The 21,152-nt window shown below is 40.2% G+C and overlaps 1 protein-coding gene across 9 annotated transcripts in view; it reads left to right on the forward strand.

Moving 5' to 3' along the window:
* kcnma1a (potassium large conductance calcium-activated channel, subfamily M, alpha member 1a) overlaps nucleotides 1–21,152 on the forward strand; it is a 149,209-nt gene that overhangs the window by 20,103 nt on the left and 107,954 nt on the right. For all 9 annotated transcript variants that reach the window (XM_038736864.1, XM_038736865.1, XM_038736860.1 and 6 more), the window contains exon 2: nucleotides 14,133–14,297. In XM_038736864.1, the coding sequence (XP_038592792.1) occupies nucleotides 14,133–14,297 (165 nt within the window). The remainder of the gene's footprint in view (nucleotides 1–14,132; nucleotides 14,298–21,152) is intronic.

Genomic DNA, 21,152 nt, shown 5'->3' on the forward strand with positions numbered 1-21,152 from the left:
GTCCACTGTTCCTCCGACGGCGATGACCTTTCCTATAAACACACAGATTGGTTTGCTGTGCTGCCATCTTGCATAATTATACTGATTCTCAGTGGGCTTGAGAACGTGTATACACACTTGCTGCAATGTTTCATCCAGACTCCAGTTCCTCTTAATGGGTCTTGTTAGCAGAGGTCAAAGTCCTCTCTGTCTGGGGTCACAGTAAAGAAACACAACCTTCCCTGTGGAACACGTTGCAGGCCTTGGTGTTGGCTGACAGGAGAACACAAGCCACAACAATCCCATGTGTGTCCTCTCCCCACTTGCTCTTGTAACTCCAGGGTTAAAACATGCAAATTCTGTATGGAGGAAGCTGATTCATTTTCCCCAGTGGGAGGCGTGAGATCTAAATTTAAAATGATTAAATGAGCCTAGAGTTAGAAAATCATTTGCACTTCCATTTCTTAGCCTCTGAGCTGTTCTCAAATCAAGGGCAAGTCTCTGAATCATTAGTCTCAGATGACTGCCTTTTTTACAGCCTTTAACAAGAACATTTCCCAGATAACATTGTTGACCCCTATCTTGTGTAATACAATTTGTGGACCTAATCGACACATTCTCAGAAAGTGAAAAACATTTAAATCCAACTTTGTTTACCGGTCCTCATTAGCCAAATTGGTCTTTTTTTTTTTTGCATTCAAGCTGTTTGTGTACAATCACCAAACAATTAACCAGTGGAACTGTTGATTAAAATTCAACACCATACCTCTTCTGCTATTGTTCCACATCAAACGTGTGACTTAAGTTTGTCTCAATAATTCACATAGTGCTGTGCACTGGATGGCATCAGCGAGAGTTTTGAGAGTATTATTGCATCAGGAAAAGATAAAGGTAATGAGACCTGTCTCTCAAGTAGAGAGAGCCTAATCTCCTTGGTCTCTTCAGGCTTCTCTTAAGCCGGTGGAGTGGAGTGGAGTGGAGTGGAAAAAAGAGGAGAGGATAGAACAAAAAGGAATGGAGAGGAACTGAAGAGAAAGTAAATGAGATTACAATGGAGGTAGAAGAGAAGAAAAGGAGAATGGGAAGATAGAGGGATATATGAATCTGTGTATGATCTGTTCTTTTCATATTAAATTGGGAATCCAAAATCAAAGAAAAAGGAAGATTTGCTTGACGAGGAAGTTACTTACTTCTTTGTGTGTTGCTCTTGATAGCCTAACTTTGCAGCAAATAGACTTGGGGTATGGCGCTACCTGATTTAATGTGATGAATATGAGCTTGAACATCAATATGGATTTTTTTCCAACAAAGAAGTCAGCAACTTCCTTGTTAAACAAGTCAGTCACATGAAATATCAAAATCATTTCCTATTTGTGACTTGAGCATAAAATTGAAGCAGGAAAAACAAGCTGTTTCATAATGAGTAGTTATATATTAAAAGTAGATTTTGGATTCCCAGTTGAATGTGAAAAGAGCAAATGAAACACAGATTTATGTGGTTACACCAGTCTACCTCAAACTGTACCTCAGGGGTTGATTTATGGTCAGCCAACTATGACTGTGTATAATTGTGGTTTGATATGGAGGAGAGGACAAAAGCGATATTAATGAGAGGTTAACCAATGTGAGAGGTCTGAAACTAGCAGTGAAAGATGAAGGCCCATTGCCTGTTAATTGTCAGAATGCATTGCAGAGGAAGAGGCAGTAATCAACACTTCCACACTTGTGTTTTAACATTTGCAATTGATTGAGCATATTTACGAATCAAATTCTATCAAAAACATTATTTGGACAAAAGACATGCTGTTGCATATATGCACATCTGCTAGCTTCGCGTACTGAAAGGCTGTGCTCATACTTAGTCATTCATATCTTATGCATGAACTGCAATGCTCAGAAACCCATCATGCAACATCTCCCACTCATCTGTTGTTATGTGGTTGCACATTTTCTGGAGCGACTGATTCATTAAATAACAGAGTTGTTTTCTTGTTGGCTGAATCCAAACTTGGAAACAAATAAATAGTCATTAATACATAACAACACTTCTGTAGAGCTCCAAAGCAATGTTCAAATACATAAAGCTTTTCTTCAAGTTCTTGTTGTTCCAGTGCTGCATCAACTTTGCCTTGGACTCATGCTACTAAATTTGGTAATATTCCTTTGCAGTGACAGATTCAACTGCCAAGCTGTATTTTCTATGGCACTGCATTTGCAGACCAGTACTGCATCAAGCCATTATATAAGCCCAAAATTAACATAGTATTTTAGCATAGTATTTTAGAGCAAATGTACCTAAAACTACCAGCAGCACCTACCAGTTCACTGCTGAAAAATGTGTCTGCCAGTCATGTCTGTATGTTGCTCTTTTAGAGTGGACTCACTAATCAGTGAAGGTTAGACAGCATGGAGCCAATTAGGGCATTGCTACCATCTTAGATGTTTTCCACTCTTAGAAAACACCGAAAGGCCTGTTCTGCAGATGGTAAAGCGCCCGCAATTTCATGTGTCTGTTGTAAGCTGAGACCCTATTTGACAGAGAACTCTCATCCTGTCTGTGTTTAGGAGGAAACCTCATTAGAGGACAATAGGAGATCGGGGATAAGACAGGTGACCACTTGATTGACTGTTGTTATAGCTGTTGCTGTTGTTGTTCCATGTGCTGCTGCTACTTGTTGAATTCACTGAGGGCATGGAAGAAACAAATAAGCGGCGAAGAAGGGCTCATACTTTCAGTTTATTGACAGGGTCCAGAAAACCTTATTTATTAAACTCCAAAATGGCCCATAAAAAAAGACGTCATGAAATATGTACTAATATTAAATGTGGATCATTACATATACTACTAATACCAAGAATATTATTAAAATATGTAATGTTAGCATGACCTTCAGAGATGATTATCACTTAAATTGCTCTATCCCTCTTTTTTTGTTATGAGTAATATCCTAAATAGCATATCTGTCAATGTAATTAATATCATGAGTAAGTGTTTTATCATCTTGTATGCTTTTATATTGAAGCATATGAAATAGTGGATGCAATAAGTGATAAGAAGGCTTTCAGTATGATTACAAGATGTATAATGTGTTATAATTAACGGGTTGTAGCTCTCACACATAACCTTTGGAGGCCCTTGTGGGTGGATTCTGTTCTTGAGGTTCTGTTCTTTGTTAAACACTTACATTTCTTTAAAACAGTGGAAAGAGTGAATTTTTTAAAGGGCTTCTGAATGGAAAAAGTGCTATCAAAGATGTCTCAAGGTCAAGTATCAGCCGTCAGTGGCAGTAATCTGCCAGGAAACAGTAGCAATGCGCCTACAAAAGGGAGGAAAGAAGCCAGCTGGCCATAATGGATATATATACAGTTTTACGTTAAAGATGTCATATTGTGCTTTTGGCTTTTTCCCGTTCCTTTATTGTGGAAAGGCCACCCCAAAGGGTGTTACCATCTCCTAAAGAAAACACTGCCCCTGAACTGCCTGAAAAGAGCTCGATTGTAGTCCAGCCTTTACTTCTGTAACCTATCTGCATTACTTTGTAACACATGTCATGATGCTCTCCTAACGGCTTGTCAGGCATGCCCTCAAACACACTGGTGGAGAAACTGGCTTGTCAAGACCCGCCCTACTCTGCTTCTGATTGGCTAATAGTCCTTAAGTACTGCGCATGTGCAACTCCCAACAAAGATCGAGTAGAGGTGAAATGCTTCACTCCGTGGCTTAAAAGGAGTGTTCATCACACAGTGTGAAGAGAGGTGCTGCAGCAATGTGCAGTATGACAAAAATATGGTGTTTAAAAAAACAAAAAACTATTTAAACCTGTTCTTAATATGCGTAGCATAATGTGACCAAACTGGAATTTTTTAAAATACTTAAAAATTGGCTTTGCAAATGTTTTATAAGGAAAGAAACCCATTCAATGCATTTGTTTGGACTGATGATACACACATATGCTTTGAATGTAATCACTGTGTCTATGTAAACTCCACAGGGTTAATCTTCTTATTTCCACTAGCCAATGAGGTTAAAATGTATGGAGACAAGAAACAACATCAAACTCCACAACAATTTTTTGTTGCACAAGCTTAAAGAATGCAAAATGAATTGTTAAGTTCTAATATGCACTTTTATGAATATCTTGTAGAATATCTCATAATAATGCGGCCTACCATGCTGCAATGTGGTCAAAACACATGCTGTATTAAAAAATGACATTTCGTTTTTTGGCTCTGTATTGAAGTGTGCAACTGAGAGTCTCCTGCAGCTGACGGAGCTCTGTTAGCGGAGAAATGAGCTCTGCCACAGGCTCCATGGTTAGAAGGTCCAGACAGGGAGGGAGCTTGGAGAGACACTATTACCTCCTGATTCATAGGTGTGGTAAGCAATGTCGACATATACCGAGCCTCAGATGGAATAGAAATCAATCATTGCCCTTAACACATGCATACTGTATATACACACACATACACACGCAGGCACACAAAGAGAGAGACAGACATACAAAATTGTCCAGTGCCCTTGAACAAATGGAAGTCCAATTAGAGCAGTAATAGAAAATAGAGTCAATGTTCAGGGTATCGCTGAACAGATAGAGGTTGGTGGTTCTAAGCAACAAGAAAATCACTTTTAAGGAATGTCACAGTAACATTTAGCGCAAACATGACAGATAATTATTCTGAACAATTGAAAAGTATGACATACTCGAAGAGAGAAAGTTTTTTTTTTAAATATGTGAACCATATATATGTTTTTGTAATGTCTAAATATTTTAGTATGTTGGGCTGTAGTACAAAATGGTGGAAACCAGCCTCAGGTGATTGCCCCATTGATGGCTATAGTACAATAAAAGCCGATGTCATTCTAGCATGTTGCTTTTTTTCATTCCACCTACTTTCTGATAAGATAAAATGGTATGTAACCCGTTCTTGGGTACAAAGAATCAAAGACTGCAGGTAATGTATTTCTGTCCTTGGTGCGATAACCAATGCTTCTAAATTCTTTCCATGTCAGCAGTAACACTGAAGGGCATTGTTTAATTTTTTTATTTTTTTTTTAATTGCTAAGATGCTGTGGTCGAAACTGAAGCCACTTTTTCAAAGCCAAAACTCTTCACACAGTCTGCTCTACCATCATGCATCTTGGCCAAATAGTTAATGTCACCTCCAAAAGTCACTCAAACCCGCAAAACACTTCATACAAGTCTCAAAATAAACTTGTTCAACCAAAACGGTGGCAACAATTGTCACTCAGAAAGCATACGATCTCACTCATAACACACTGACCTACAAAACACTAACAACAGGAAGCATTACGTAAATATAATCAACTTTTATCTTTGAAATGTGACAGATTTTTTCATATAAATCAGTATTTCATATAGAATACAGTTGTTCTCAGTCATGTTGGTACATTTCTCAGATCAGAATTGAAATTCTACTTGTTCAACCTCCACATCATCTAGTCTCTTGTTCACATAGCAATTTCTTAGTCTTTTGAGAAATTGCAAATGCTTTGACACATTTATGGATATGATTATGTACAATTGTCTGCTGTTTCCTACATTATCAATTGCTTATGTCATGTTGATCACAATGTATTGGTATATTAAATAGTCTATTTTTTTTCTGCATCACAATGACATGCTCTGTCAACAAATTACAGTGCATACAGTAAAAGCGTGTATCAACTGTGAATCCTGTCCAAACCCTTGCAATGTATAACTCTGTACTGTTGAAATTCATGCTATACAGAAAAAGTGCAGCTTGTGCATTTTCAATCATTGTCATTCAAATCTTGCCATAGTTTACAAATACAAATAGTTTTGCAAATGTTAAGGATGATTCTAGAAATGTAACAAAGCGACTGAGAAAAACTGTAAGATGAACATATTTTCACTTTATTTACTGTACTATAGTATATGTAACAAGAATGAATCAGAAATACCGAAATTTGCTTTAATATCCTTTTTTTCTATATCACTGCATTCAGTAATTGTGAAAAAAAAGTTCCTGAAATTTCAGTGCTGCAATACAGTTTTTTTCAGCTGTTTACAAAGTAAAAATGATACCTGAGACACTCTGACCAAAACCTGTAATTGGTGCACCAACCCCTTGAACCAATTCTGCTAAAATACAAGCACATTTCCTACTTTACACTCAGCTTGCAGTTTTACAGTAAAGCTACATTCAAAACACTACACACATTTCTCTATGCACATAGACGTAAACATAAAATGTTTGTAAATGTTCTGCTGTTCTATATATTTCTGTCTGATTACTGCAAAAATGCAGGACATTTGCAATCATTCTGTTTTGAATGTGTTTCTGGACACAGTGTGTTAGCATCATGTTTTGCAGGTGGTGAAGTAGTAATGAAAAAAGAGATCATGGATTTTGGAGAAAGTGGTCACTGAATGCATTTTGTGTGAAAGCAATGAAGAATGATTCACAGTTTGGGCCACATACACTTCTGTTTCGCTGACTGTGTGAAGAGTTTTGATAAAGTGACTTCAGATTTGACCAATGCAGGTTAGCAATAGAAAAAACTGTAGTGAATGGAATGTGAAGCATTTCCTGTCAAGTCAGACCTAATTTTCATAGAAAACAAGAATCTGAGCCTGAGGACGATCCCGTCCTCCCTGCGTGTTAGCTTAGCAACTGTAAGGATTGCAGTTTGCTAACCAACAACCTAGCTAATATTAGCTACATTACTTGCTGTGCTGTATCATGTTATTTGTCATGGTATTGGATTTCTTCAGAATCACATACCCCACCTTTCACTGTAGTCTTTTCCCAGACACAGTGATCTGTTAAATTTACATCTACATTAAAGTAATTAATTGTCTCTCATTTGTTTTCATGGTCTTAATGTCAGAGGACATAAATCCCTCTGTTGTCCGGTGTCTGTGGTGATTACATGGGCAATTATCTGCACTTGCAGTCAAATACAGTAGAAGCAAAGATCAGCAGAAGAGGCGACGAAGAAGCTTTTTGTCAGAGGCAGAGAGCAATGATTGACAGCTGCTCACCTTGTTTAAGGTGAATTATCAGACTTCAAAGACAGGAGCAGGGGTGATTGTTAGGTGCAAATGAATGAATTGATTGACTGATGTGGTCGTCTCTCTGGGTTTCTAAGAGTAATGCAGAGTGCAAGAAAATTATGATATTGATTTTTGAGGTCTGAAACTGATCTGGTGCCATTTATTGCTCAGCCACATAGTGAAACCTGCAGTGAGTGTTATTTGGTTTGTTTTCCTGAATGTTAAAACTCCCAAGGCTTTCAGCTGGCAAACAACTGCATCTAGAGGGAACAGAGATGCTGACATACATTAGCTCATTTTCTAATTTTTACACCAGGAATGTTCTGATGAAAAACTTTCTTTTGGGCATTTTTTTTATATAGACTACATCTTAAGTATGCCCTCATTTAAGCCACTGGCTGTCTATTATCTCCTGACAAGATGATAAAACTTGATGTTACGGACGACAAGTGCTGACCTTTCAATCTCCCATCATTCCCTGCGTCATCTATTTTTATCCCAGACCACTGGGGCTTGAAATGTTGTATCAATGGAAGAGGTGAAGTACAGCATTGAATCAACAGGACAGTACATTCAAGATTTTTTTTCTATTATTCTCCCTCCAGTCGTAGGGAAGTAATACTAATGCGGAGATGTGTCTTTATTTTGTCCTCTTTTGTTTGAGCAGGGGGACATGAAAGAATGTACATCTTAGACAGCGTGCGCTGCCAGGCTTACATTATGCTTTTTCATATCATTTTCTTATTGTTTCTCTTTGCTCGCTGAGGAGACATCACAATTGGGACAAAAAGCTTACTTGGAGTGCAGCCATTTTAAGGAATGAGTTATTTCCTGTTTGCAGACATTGTAGATGACATCTGTTTAGTTCTGCATCTACAAATCATCTAATCCTACTCTGGCCTGCAGTGCCCAGTAGGCCGTGTGGGGCTAATGTTGTTTTGGAGATGGACAGCCTCTCTAATGACACTGATGCTTTGTGATGATCAGACTGTGACATCGAATTTGTCAGTTGTCGGAGAGTTTAAACTTGTGGCTCATAGTTTGCTGGTACACAATGGTGAAATTTGTGATTTCCTTAAAATTATTTTGCACTTTATATACTCAGCCCCCTGAGCATAAACCTCAGCACATAAAAACTAGTCCATAGCTTACGTTATAACCATAGACTGGTGGTATAACTCAGCATTTCATTGCCATTTCCCCAAAAATGTATTTACTGTAGCCTATAGTATGGCATATTTATATTGCCACATTAACTTTAGTAAAATAATTCTAAATAAATTATAAATAATCTACACGTGGACAAATAACTAGTACAAATTAGTGTATAAGTACAATACAGCAGTTTAAGAAATACAGAACCAACATTTATCTTTTCATTAGATCCTTGTGCAAGAAATGTGGTTTACATTATTCTCTAATTTGTTAAGTTCTAACTCATCAATAATCACAACCATAAATGCCAGTTCAACATTTGAATGTTTACTGTAGCACCTCCACCGGTATTTGAGGTCCCGTCACAATCAGGCTGTGATTGGTGACCAAAAAGTGACATTTATGAGAATATCGACTTCATGAAAAGCTTAACATGTTTCAACAAAAGGCACCCGATAACATAGGCCTTAGCTTCCCGGCAAAATCCCTGGATACTGCTGATTCCTGCTTTTCTCTTCTTTTGGTGTGTCACACAAACGATCAGTATGGTAGGGTAGAATTTAAATTTTGAAGTCTGTTGTGTCATTATCTGACTCTGTATGTGCTCTGTTTGTGCCCTTTTGGAGCCAGTCTTTTTAATGTTTATGTAATGTTACTTGACAAAGGAAAAGCAGGCAGGCGAGAACAGTAACGAGTGAGTGTAGCGCAGTGGAGAGGGCTGAAAAGAGTACTGGCGGCTTGTGAGTGTAGAAGTGCCAATACTGTGTACCGCTGCGTACCAGCCCACTTCAAGCATTGCAGTATGGCAAATGTGTTCACAGTATGTACTATACCACATGTGCCGGTTTGCCCTGCAGCTTCCCTGCCTCAGTAAATCACATTAGAGTGGTGATATGAAAATTGAGTTGATAGTGTGGACATGTATGGGTGCTGTCCTGAACAGATTGCATTTTGGGCTGTACCTGTGTAATCCCTAAATCAAACACATGGCAGCCTAGGTAAGCCCTTAACCTCGGGATCAACAAGCTTTGGCCCTTGGAGTCATCAGCCATCGTGTTAAATCATAATTCTCTTTATTTTTGCACTTTGTTCGCGATGTTCTGAAGTAACTTTTTAGGGAACACGGGTTAGGAGAGGTATACGATAATTCGATCATAATAATATTGTGACACTAACTGTGGGGATTTCTGTATTGCAGAGATACAACACTCAAGTCACGTCACTTACGATGGCCTGATCATTATTAGCCAGTACCATTTGGCTCCCTTAGTTCTATATGGTTCAGTAGGCGTGACCTATACACAGAAATAACAGCTTTCCTCCACATGGTGTTGTCAGATTCAGCCTTGCACCTGCTTGTTTGTTCACGCGCATGAGTATGTGAAGAGGCTCCTTATTCTTCCTCCCTCTTCCCTTTTGCTGTGACCCAGTGTAGATCTGTAACCCAGGGACACAGGGTAACTGTACCGGCATTAAAATAGCAAACATGGGGAACAGAGCATGTTATTAGATTCACTAGTTTCACGTCTCCCTGGGTGTGGCTATAAATAGCCTCTCACACTGGAATAGAGTTTTCCCCAGCGATGCAGACGAAAGCCAGAGGAACAGCTGCGCTTAAGCCAAGTCCTGTTAGATCAGCGGAGTCACATGAGCATGTTCCTGTCTCTCTCTCTCTGGTCTTTTCTTTCTGTCTCTGTCTCCAGTCCCTCATTCACCTCTAGTTTCTCTTGCTCCTAATCTGCCCCGCTATCTGTATTTCACAGACTTCTTTATGTCGCAGTCTTGCAGTATCTTTGTCTCTCTGTCACTGTCTTCTGTCTGTCTGTCTGTCTGCCTGCACTGTGTTTGCTCTGTTTCCTGTCTGTCTTGATGTCTTGTAATTTGTCTCTCTCTGACATTATCTCTGACCCCCTCGCTTTATCATCCTGTCATTCTATCTTCTTTCCTCCCTCTGACTCTTTGTCTGAGTGGGTGTCCTTCATCGTAGCCAGTAGCCTCTGTCTCTTTGTCCCTGTCCTGTATTCTCACTGTCAGTCCCTCTCTTTGTCTTTTTTTTCCTGTGTCATTTTTATCTGTATATTTCTTGCTCATTATTACCAGACCTCCCCTGTGTACTCTGCTAATTGGTACCATCCTAATATTAACAGTGTTCATCTTGTTATAAAAAGATTTCTTGAAGTAGGAAGATGAACTACATCCAGTTTTAAATAGAAATTTGGACAGGTGTTACATTTTTCATATTAATTACTTTTTTATTACTTAGAAACCTGCAAATAGAAAATACTGGACAGGCAAAAGAAAAGTCAAACAAGACCCAGTGCAAGTATACTATCCTAACTAGAATTTTTAGATTTTCATAATATGCATCTTAAAGTTACAATAATTACTGGCTGCACCAGTAATGGTAACAGCAAGTGCGGCTTAATACTAAAGCAAACGCTCTTTGAGCAGTTACTTTGTCAGAAATACAATAAAAAAACAACTGATGTGTCTATTTAATGCACACTAACTTTTTAAAAATAAAGAAATCAGTCAATAATAATGCAAACGTCATCTGATTTCATGCTGCGCATGTCGTGAGTAGTTTTTCACACAACAGGGGACAGTATAGTTGTTTACCTTGCTGAGAAGTTGGAGGTGTGGAGTCTGTTGCCTGCAGCTCACTGTGGCCACTCCTTCCTGTTCCATTACTCCATACAATATTTAAAAGTCATCTGCTGACAAAAAAATGCTAAAAATGTTTGTCCTGTTGTGTAGAAGCATTTTTAATGAACAGTCACTGTCAGCTGTAATCTCAGTGACAAGACCCACTTGCAAACTTTTAATGTGAACTAGCAGCAGTAGAAAATGTTTGGTTTGCATTACAGTAACTCTGATACGGCTGTGAGAGGCCAAACGGTAAATAATGAGGCGGATATTAATGAGATAAAATAAAATAACAGTAACTCTGAATTATGTGTGTCATTTCCTATGAATCCCTTGTGTGTAGACAATGAAAACCACTATATAGAGAGGTAATTACTGTATAAACATTGAATGGCTCTTGTTGAAAAATCCTGACTGTAAAAATATAAAAAACAGGGTTGATTTTATGAGCTTGGTTATAAACACATTTACCGAGTCCTGCTGCTCCCTCGCTCCCCCTCTCCCTGCCTGTCTCTCTCTCTCTCTCTCTTTCTCTCTCAGTTTGACATCACAGGTGTGTATATATAGCCAGCAGATGGATTCTCCCATGGCAGGCTGCTTCAGTGGTTCTCTGTCCCTCGGCTGAGGCCCACCGCCGGCCACTCAAATGAACTAGAAGCAATTCCTTGTTTACATTGTCTCTTCTGATCTGCCCAACCATCAGTTTATGACTGCATCCATTATTCATGTATTCCCCTCCACCACACACATGCTCACAGGCACACACAGTAAAACATCACTGCTGCTGAATGTATTCTTAAAGCCCCCATGTTCAGGTGTGAACCAGCTAGAGTTGATTAACCTGGCATCATATGAGGTCTACACACACTCTCTGAAAACCAATAGAAAAGAATGTTAAAGTTAAAATCTTCTTGATATATTGAAATCCTTACACAGCCCCTGCCTAACTATGCTGTAGTTTGCCTTTAAAAAAAAAACAACGAATTCATGAAGACATTGTTGTTTGCTGTTTTTCTGTGATGTGATGCAGCACTAGCAAACCTGTCAGTTAGCAGTATTTACTGTGAAACTGCTGTGACAGGATTTATGTCTGAAAGTATTTATGGGACGCTCTGGACGGAACAGTAGCAAGAAGAGCACTAGAAACAGGTACAGCTACTGTGAGACTTGACTTAGGTGACATACAGTAGTTCTAGTATATTCTTACTGTGGTAAGAAGTAACTGCTGACTACAGACCAGCACATACTATGCCACCACAACATGCCTGGAATGCTATCAAGTAGGTACACAGCCAATCTGAGTGAAACCTTAGACATCCCTGTGCACAGTAACCCGCATGCACACACACTTTGCTGAGTATTTGCTGCATGTGACAGGCGAGACGCATGCTGGCTACGTAGTCAAGTGAGTACTGAAGAAGTATGGGCCAGGGTGGTGGGTGTTTAAGAGTTTAAGAGAAGACAGAAACTTAGTCATGCATATATTCTCCACCTTCCAGGCAACAGGATATCATATAAGGTTTTGTGATAGGAGCATGGATTTGAAATGTAGATGTTGTTTACATAAGCATCTTTTTAATTTAATCCCAAAATTTCAGAAGATCAGTCTACCTCCAGTAATGATAGCTGTCATTTATAATTAAACACTGATTCCATGTGACTTTCAAAGACGAAACTTAATGCTTCAAATCACACTCATGGGTACTGTAAATGTTTGTGAGTCTCCAAAGACTTAGCTATTTAATGAGTATATAAAGTATAAGTAACTGAATTATCCACCACAGTACTGAGAGACTCAACGGCAGAAGCAGATAATAATCTTATGACTAACTCAGGCTTTTTTAGGGCCAGTTTATTGGCATTGTTATGGGGTTGGAATCAAATTAGGAAAATGGCAGCTGTGCCCATGCCATATCATTGTGAAATGTAATCCAATTTGACCAGACAATCCTCTTGAAATGGACAGAGCACTCTCTTGGGCTCATCTGTAATAGCATTGCTCTTTAGCCCTGCAGAAATACTCCTGTTGCAGTCTGTTTTGTTTTTAAGTTGCATACACTTCCATACGGCATTGGTCACCCAGGTGGTTGCCTGGCCTACTGTTGGCATGTCTTTATTACTCAATAGTCTTCCTGGAACAAAATGTGTTGGGTGTAGCAACAAAAACAAACTGGCTGTAAACACAAATCTTTTTTTTCATTTACGTCATCGTATTTTGGATGTTATGGGGTCATCCAAACAAACTATAGCAGTGTGACATGTACAGTACAGGGAAACAAATTTCACTTTGTTGACATAGCACATAATCTGCTTTGATGGCTACTTGTCGGATGTCACTGTGAAAGGGGACATTGTAAAGTGCTGCATGTGTACCCTGTGGTAATACGAGCTTGCCACCTTGGAAAGGAGCAATGGGCCGCCATCAAGAGGCTTGAAAGTTATTGCAATTCCAGGGATTCTCCATGGAAACCATTTAGAGGGCCTAACCCCATGGTTTAATGAGGCTGAGAGTGATGCACACAAACACTTTACTCTCTTTGAGTGTCTTTGAGAATGTGCGTGTAATGCATGCAATTGTAGGATTTTGTTTCTTCAAAGGCTGTAAAACACAGGGAAATCTATTCATTCCCTTTTTCTGGCAGAAGGTCAGGGAAGCTGAGTGCCTGCTTGTGTCAAATCAGGAGTAAGTGAATAGCTGGAGATGAACAGCTGCATGCAATGATGGTGCCAAGCAAAGCATGTAAATGAACTGTCATGAAACTCTACTCACTCAGTCGGACACAGAAAGAAATGTTGAAAGGCGTGCGTGACAACAGCGGTCTTACTCTCTACCGAGGGGAACAATTAACTTAAATAGCCATATGTGCAAAACTGCAAGAGTGACTACAATTACATTCTGTCGTTATCTAACTCACGTGCACTCAAACATATTCAAACATATAGCAGATGGCTACAATCACAGGGGTTGTGGCATGTCTTGAATGTGGATGAGCATGCTCAGGATACATAAGCCATAGCCTTTGACTTAACAGGATAGTGTTTTACTGTAGAAGCTGATATGAGTAAATTGTTTTGATTATCTTCAACAAACTGGGTAATTCTTAGGGGTACCTACACATGGTTTCCTTTTGTAAGAGAAATTAATTTTCCCATTGCCAATAATTTATTTCTGTCCTCACTGTTAAATTACACTTTTGGTTTGTAGTAATTCCCCAAAATGTAGATTCTCCTTATACCTAAAGCAGGCATATTCCTGTTTTTTATCTTTAATATGCTCCATTTCCTTACACAGACTATTATCCTTTCTTCCAGGAGGCTCAGAAGGTGAACAACCCCGCCAACAATCAGGCAGCAGACAGACCAAAGGGTGCTGATGAGAAGGAGGAGGTCCCAGCCAGCGAAGTGGGATGGATGACTTCAGTCAAAGACTGGGCTGGTGTCATGATCTCTGCTCAGACGCTCACTGGCAGAGTTCTGGTAGGTTTTCCCTCTTCTGCTGGATATAGAAGTCTCAAATTTCAAATCCAGACTTGAGTCCATTAGCACTTTTTTGGCACTAGTGATTTGCCCACAATTAGATAAGAGCAGCAGTATTTCCTCAGGCAAACAGACTGCAAATGGTTTTCACACCCAAGTTGGCTTCCAGATTAATCCACTGTATAATCCACTGCCATGTACACATTTAGTCACCTGTTTTGTACAGGTCCCACAGGAGACATGCTGTAGGACAATTAATTTGATCCCCGCAGATGCTAGTGGTTGCTCTGTCCTCACTGAATCTCAGTTGGCTATTTGGCTGGCACTGTCCAGCCTTCTTTCTGCTGCAATGGCCTATGTGCGGCATGCTGTAACTCACTCTGCTGTGCCTGTGCCAGATGAACAGATGAGTGTGTGTATTTGTGTGTGTGGGTGTGCATGCACATGCTTGTGTTTATGTGAGAGGAGAGATTTATTTGTCAAGTACAAGAGGTAGCATATGTGGTGTTTGTGCAGTAGGTAAGAGGCTGTCACTGTGGCTTTTCTGTTGGTATAAATTACAGGCCCACTCCCCTTCTGACCCTCCTTTCTTTAGTTTCATCCCTCACACTGCCCCAAGAATCTGTCCTGCACTCTACACCTCTTTGCCAAATCCTGATATATCCTGATGGCCTAGCACATATATTTATATATCACAGTTAATTTTGTCCATTGATGGTCACAAAGAAAATTATCCGTAGTCACAGAATCTTCTGCTGTGTATAATGCCTAGTAACTTAATTGACTGCAGGGATACATACAGGCCCCTCAAAGTATTGGAACGGTAAGGCAAATTCCTTTGTTTTTGTTGTTTAAGATCAAAAGACGAGTTCAGAATTTCAGCTCTAATTTCGTGGTATTCACATCTAGATGTGAACAACTCAGGACATACTACCCTTTGTTTGAACCCACCCATTTTTCAACTGAGCAAAACTATTGGAACATATGACTGACAGATGTTTCTTGTTCCCCAGGTGTTACCTTTTAGGTTGATTGTCTAGACATTATATAGCTCTGCATGACTAGTCTAAGTTTTCATCCTTGGTTCAAACCTATAAAGACTCCAATTCCTGTTAAAGAGGATAAACTAACATGAAGACCAGAGAGCTGTCTATGGGAGAAAAGCAAGCCATTATCAAGCTGAGAAAAGAAGGACAATCTACCAGAGACATCAGACAAACATTGACCATAGCAAGCACAACAATTTGGAATGTCCTGAAAAAGACAGAAACTACTGGTGTACTGAGCAACAGACATCGAACAGGTCAGCCAAGGAAAACAACAGTAGTTGATGACAGAAATATCGTGAGAGCTGTGAAGAGACCCCCAAAACATCAGTAAGTGACATCACCAACGACCTCCACAGTGCAGGGTGAAGGTATCACAATCCACAAAGAAGACTCAGAGAGCAGAAATATAGAGGCCACACCACAAGATGCAAACCACTCATCAGCAGCAAGAATCGGAAGGCCAGATTGAAATTTGAAATTTGTACAGAGATGAGCCGCAAAGGTTCTGTAACACAATCGTATGGACTGATGAGTCCAATATTAATCTCTACCAAAGTGATGGAAAGGCCAAAGTGGACAAGGACAATGACCCAAAGCACACTGCCAACAAAACAAAGGACTTCATCAGGGGGAAAAAGTGGAAGGTTTTAGACTGGCCAAGTCAATCACCTGACCTTAATCCAATAGAGCTGCATTTCAACTCCTTAAGAGGAGACTGAAGGGAGAAACACCCCGAAACAAACAAGAACTGAAGAAGCTGCGGTAAAGGCCTGGAATAGCATCACAAATGAAGAATGCAACAGTTTGGTGATATCGATGGGTCGCAGGCTTGAGGCAGTTATTGCAAGCAAGGGTTATGCCACCAAATATTAAATGTTATTTACTTTAAGATTATTTGTTCCATTATTTTTGCTCACCTAAGAATGCTGTGGTCTAATACAAACGGTGATATGTCCTAAGTTGTTTAAAACATCTAGATGTGAATACCAGGAAATAAAAGCTGAATTTCTGAACTCTTGTCTCATACTCATCTTTTGATCTAAAACTCAAATGTCTTCAGTGAACAACAAAAACAAAGCCTTACCGTTCCAATACTTTTGCAGGGGACTGTATTCCAAAAGCACTGCTGTAAACAGGACACAATTAAGATTTGATTCAATATAAAAAAATGTAAAACTGCCTTTCCATCAGCAACATTTCTCTTGTGCTCCTCCTCTCAGCTTAGCAAGATAGCTATGAACAGCATGTTGCCTATAACTGCAAGCCTCATTCTATTAGCTGGCTTGATTATATTAATACTTTACACTGTCTGCTCAGAACTGGGGCCCATTCAAGTTAACCTTGTCATTTCCATGCTAGACAATATGCGCTAGAGTGAAATTAACCTGACACCAATTGTGTCTTTTCGTATCCATTTTGTAACTTTCTCACTGAGGTAAGATAAGCTGATCTTCTATTACTGCTGAGAAATTGAGGGCGTTTTTATGGTGTGTCTATTTGAGTGTATCCGTCACCTTTGTAGATCGGAAAATGAACATCAACATTTTTTCATGTATACTTAGTTCTGTCTTGTCAAACTTACCTTTTACATCATAACTTACATCAAAATATTAACACTGGTATATCCACCTTGCACAGACACCCACTGTGCATCTGTGAACTGAATGAAGCAGCAATGGGAGTCAGAAGAGAGAGGGATCCAAACTAAAACACTGTCATTGTTAATGTTTGCTGGAATGTGACACTTTCTTCACGCCTGGTGAGATTAGCTGGGAGATGAGAAAGATTCAGGCCTTTCATGGTGAAGAAGATGCTGAATCCTGAAGAGAGCTGTCAATTTACTAAATGAGCCTCTCTTTCATCACTTTCCCACTCACACAGCTCTGCTGGCATGGACACAGCTCCCTCTCGCTTTCATCTTCTGCTCTGACTTAGCCCTTCCAATCTGCCCTGTATGTATGTGTGTATGTGTATGTGTATGTGTATGTGTGTGTGTGTGTGTGTGTGTGTATGTGTGTATGTGTGTGTGTATGTGTGTATATGGAGAATGAAACGGAGTGTGGTTGTGACAGTCAGTGAGAAATAAGGCACTGGTTGCATTAAAGGGGTTTCTAGGCATAGAGATATCCCGGTGTATCACCTGCTGTGATTTGTGCTACTTCTAGTGGGGCTGATAATTCTGCTCAGCAGGCTGTGTTTGCTTACATACTCAGTCTAATGATATGCAGCACAATATGTACTTAGGAGTGCACCGTGAAGGTGAATGAGTATCTCCTCATGTGGGTGGAACATTGTACATTTGTGGGGTGCATGTATGCTGACATTTCTCTACATATACAGTACAGCATGATAGCTTGTGTATCTAAGTATGCGTGTGTGTGTGTGTGTGTGTGTGTGTGTATGTGTGGGTGGGTGATTTTGTGGGACTCTTGCTCTCCTATCACTGCAGATCAAAATTGCGGCGGTGAGTATCCGTGTACACAGAACCTGGCAGGTTACCATAGCAACTGCTGTGTAGTGGTGTAGTGGCGCTCAGTCATCTGACATTAGGGGGTGTCTGCCTGGGCAGAGCAGAGCAGGAATAACACACACACACACAGGTGGGAAAAAAAACTTGATGCAGGCTCCATGCTTCCATGCTGGAAGAGCCAAAGACCAAGCAGATTAAGACAGATAGCCCCTGGTAGGCAAAAAGGCAGAGCCCCCCCCCATCCCCGTTCATTTGTTTGCCATGATGACTTCACTGCTAGTGAAAGATCAAGTATACCTCCAGGCTTATTGAATTGCCAGACAAATCTCAATCCACCCGTGGCAGCAGCTTGGCCTTGGAGTCCCCCATATTGTTTCCCCATACTGGGCTAGCATGAGCCAGTGTTGCCCCTCTGTGTGGGTCTGTAGCTTTTTCTATCACTATCATCTTTACAATATAAGCTTATCAAGTATTTATCACCTCATTCGCACATGATTGCCCTCCAGTGTTTTCAGCTGACACTGAGCTCTGGGTCAAAAGGAAAAACATGAGGGATAGTGAACTAGAACTTAATCGAACATGCTCCTCTGCTGGTAATGCAGTCATCAAAAAATAGAGAAGAAGAAAAAAACTAATTTTCTAGCAGTAATCCGTTCCAAACATATATGTTTTCGAAAGAACTGATTGATATGTAAAAAAGTCATTCTCAATGAGGACTTATGGAGAGCAGGAAACAACTAAGTGACTAAGACCGAGCTGCAGCTTAAGGAGCAAGTGTCTTTCTGAGCCTGGCGAGACAGCTGTCCACACAGAGACACTGCATGTGGAATATAGGTGAAAGGCAGAGCACCTCTGGTCCGACAGTGGAGCCAACCATCATTCTCTTGACAACCGTATCACCCCAGTTGCTTTGTAGAAAGACCTCATTAAGCCCTTAAGGGCACGATGTCCGAGGAAATGACTAGTTGCACAGCTGGAAATATGAATAGGCTGCGGTATTACCACAGAATCTCATCTAATTGATTCCTACATTAATGTAACCGTAACAATCCCATAATGTCCAAGAAAAACTGCGAGGATTATAACCTATGAATGTAGACATTCACCCTATCTTTCTGCGCAGTAGATTTGCACGGCATGGTGGGTCCAGAAATAGGTCAGCCCTGCCATCTTTCTTAATGGGATCTTGGCTGGCAGCCGGAGACCATCTGTTCACATGGCCTGCGCACGGTCATCCCTCTGCCTACCCATCCACCCACACTGCATGGCACTCTGTCATTTGCACATCTGTCTCTCTCTGCATTCTAACTACAATTGTAACATATCCACCATGCTTCATTTTATAAAAACTGATTTTACAATAGAGCCTCTGACTGGGAGCTCACTTTTCTTTCTCACACTTTCTCCCTTTACCTGTGCCGTCAATTACCCCTCTCTTATCTCAATTTCTCCATTCTGGAGTTTATGTATGGGAACAGTTGCTTACTGTGTGTGTGTGTGTGTGTGTGTGTGTGTGTGTGTGTATGTATGTGTCATGGCAGGAAACAAGGTACGATTGCGCAAAGTGTGTAAGGACAATGCCAGTGCGCTCCATTGTGTTTCCATGTGTCCTGAAATATCCTGCTGTGGAGAAAATAAGTGTGAACGTGTTCTCTTGCACCCTCTGTGTTTGCCTTTCTGCCTGCACGGAGAACAGCTGTCATTCACAGTGTTTTACTTTTTCAGTACTTTCCCCTTAAGTGCATTGTGCAGTACAGTATCTTTATCCATGCTGAATGTGTGTTCTCGTGTGGATCCACAGATGTGCAAATGTATGTCTGTGTGTGTCTGTTTAGGCTGGTTAATTATGCTTTCCCGTTGAGTGTGTGGAACTTATTAGTTGCTGTCAGTAAACTCCTCAGCATGCATACACCTGCATCATGCTCCTCTTTGACAATAGCCTCATCCCTTTGCATTAAAATAACAGGCAGGATATGTTTCTTTACATGCATTCGGTACTTGCCCATTACTGTATGTTGCATGATTGCAGGAATGAGGATTTTTACAACATGATGTTTTATCCATTCATTGGGAGCAGTATGTGTTACTGATAAAGAGGCTCAATGAGGAATCTGTACAACAAACACATCCACCCACGCACAAACAGGCACACATTCAAGTACATCCTCAACTAGGACTGGGTGATATGGTTGAAATCATTTGCACAATATGCATAATATTTTCTATATATGACTATATAACGATATGACATGAGTATGTAAAATCATATAAATTAATCTAACCGATGCCTGTGTCATGATAGATTCTGTTGAAAGTCAATGAGTAACAATATTAATTGTTACCTGACCCGCACATGGACACATGGTGAGAGATACGCACATAGATGCACACAAACACACACACACACTCAATTCCCATAGTGTCTGTCAAAGTGTCTGTCTCTCCATAATGAAACTGAATTTCGGAGCCAGTTTGCTTCCTATTCCCTTAACTCAGACTTGGTGCCCTCTGAAACCTCCAGGCTGTCTCCTTGCCTCCCTCCCATTTTTCCGAGTTGTTGAGTTTAGCTAGCTGCACAGCTTAGTCATTTTGTCATTTGCCATAATTTATCAGTTCAGTCGATGGCAATCCAATTGGCATTGAATTAAATCCTCTGAATGGTGATGAATGCTGGAGGGACCACGAGGGACAAGCACTGCAGCAGAGAGAGTGAGACAGAGGGAGGAGAAGGAGAGAAATGGGTGTGGTGCCAGCCACAGTCTCTTATACTCATGGCTATACATGTAGCAATACATCAATCCACAGCAACTACACTTGCTAAGGCATTAGTGAAGTGTTTTGTAGAGAGCATAAATTATTTCTTTCAAAATATGAAATTAAAGTATTCAATCAGGATGACAAGATACGTTAGTTCCAGTGAGTGAGTGATGGGTGTGGCCCTCCATATAAATATTTCTTGGCAATGATTTAGTCAGTGTATGGATTTTAGTCACGCTAGCAGGCTGTAAGGATAGCAATGCTGATCTGTAGGTCAGCTGGTCAGCCCACCACTTAGGTTTTGACTGAAATAACACAACAGCTATTGGATGGATTGATATGACATTTTATCCAGACATCCATGGTCCCCAGAAGATGAATCCTAATAACTTTGACTTTTTGTCTTGCGCCATTATAAGGTTGACATATTTGGTTTTCACTAAAATGCCTTAAGAAGTATTATTACAATGACATTCAGACATTCCACAGGAAGACTTGTAATAACTTTGGTGATCCCCTGACTTCTCCTGTAGCGCCAACAACAGGTCAAAATGTTCCATTTTTTCAAAACTTTGGTTT

This window comes from Micropterus salmoides, unplaced genomic scaffold (assembly GCF_014851395.1).
Source record: "Micropterus salmoides isolate LMB-PRFRI ecotype aquatic unplaced genomic scaffold, ASM1485139v1 Ms_hic_scaffold_22, whole genome shotgun sequence".
NCBI lineage: Eukaryota > Metazoa > Chordata > Actinopteri > Centrarchiformes > Centrarchidae > Micropterus > Micropterus salmoides.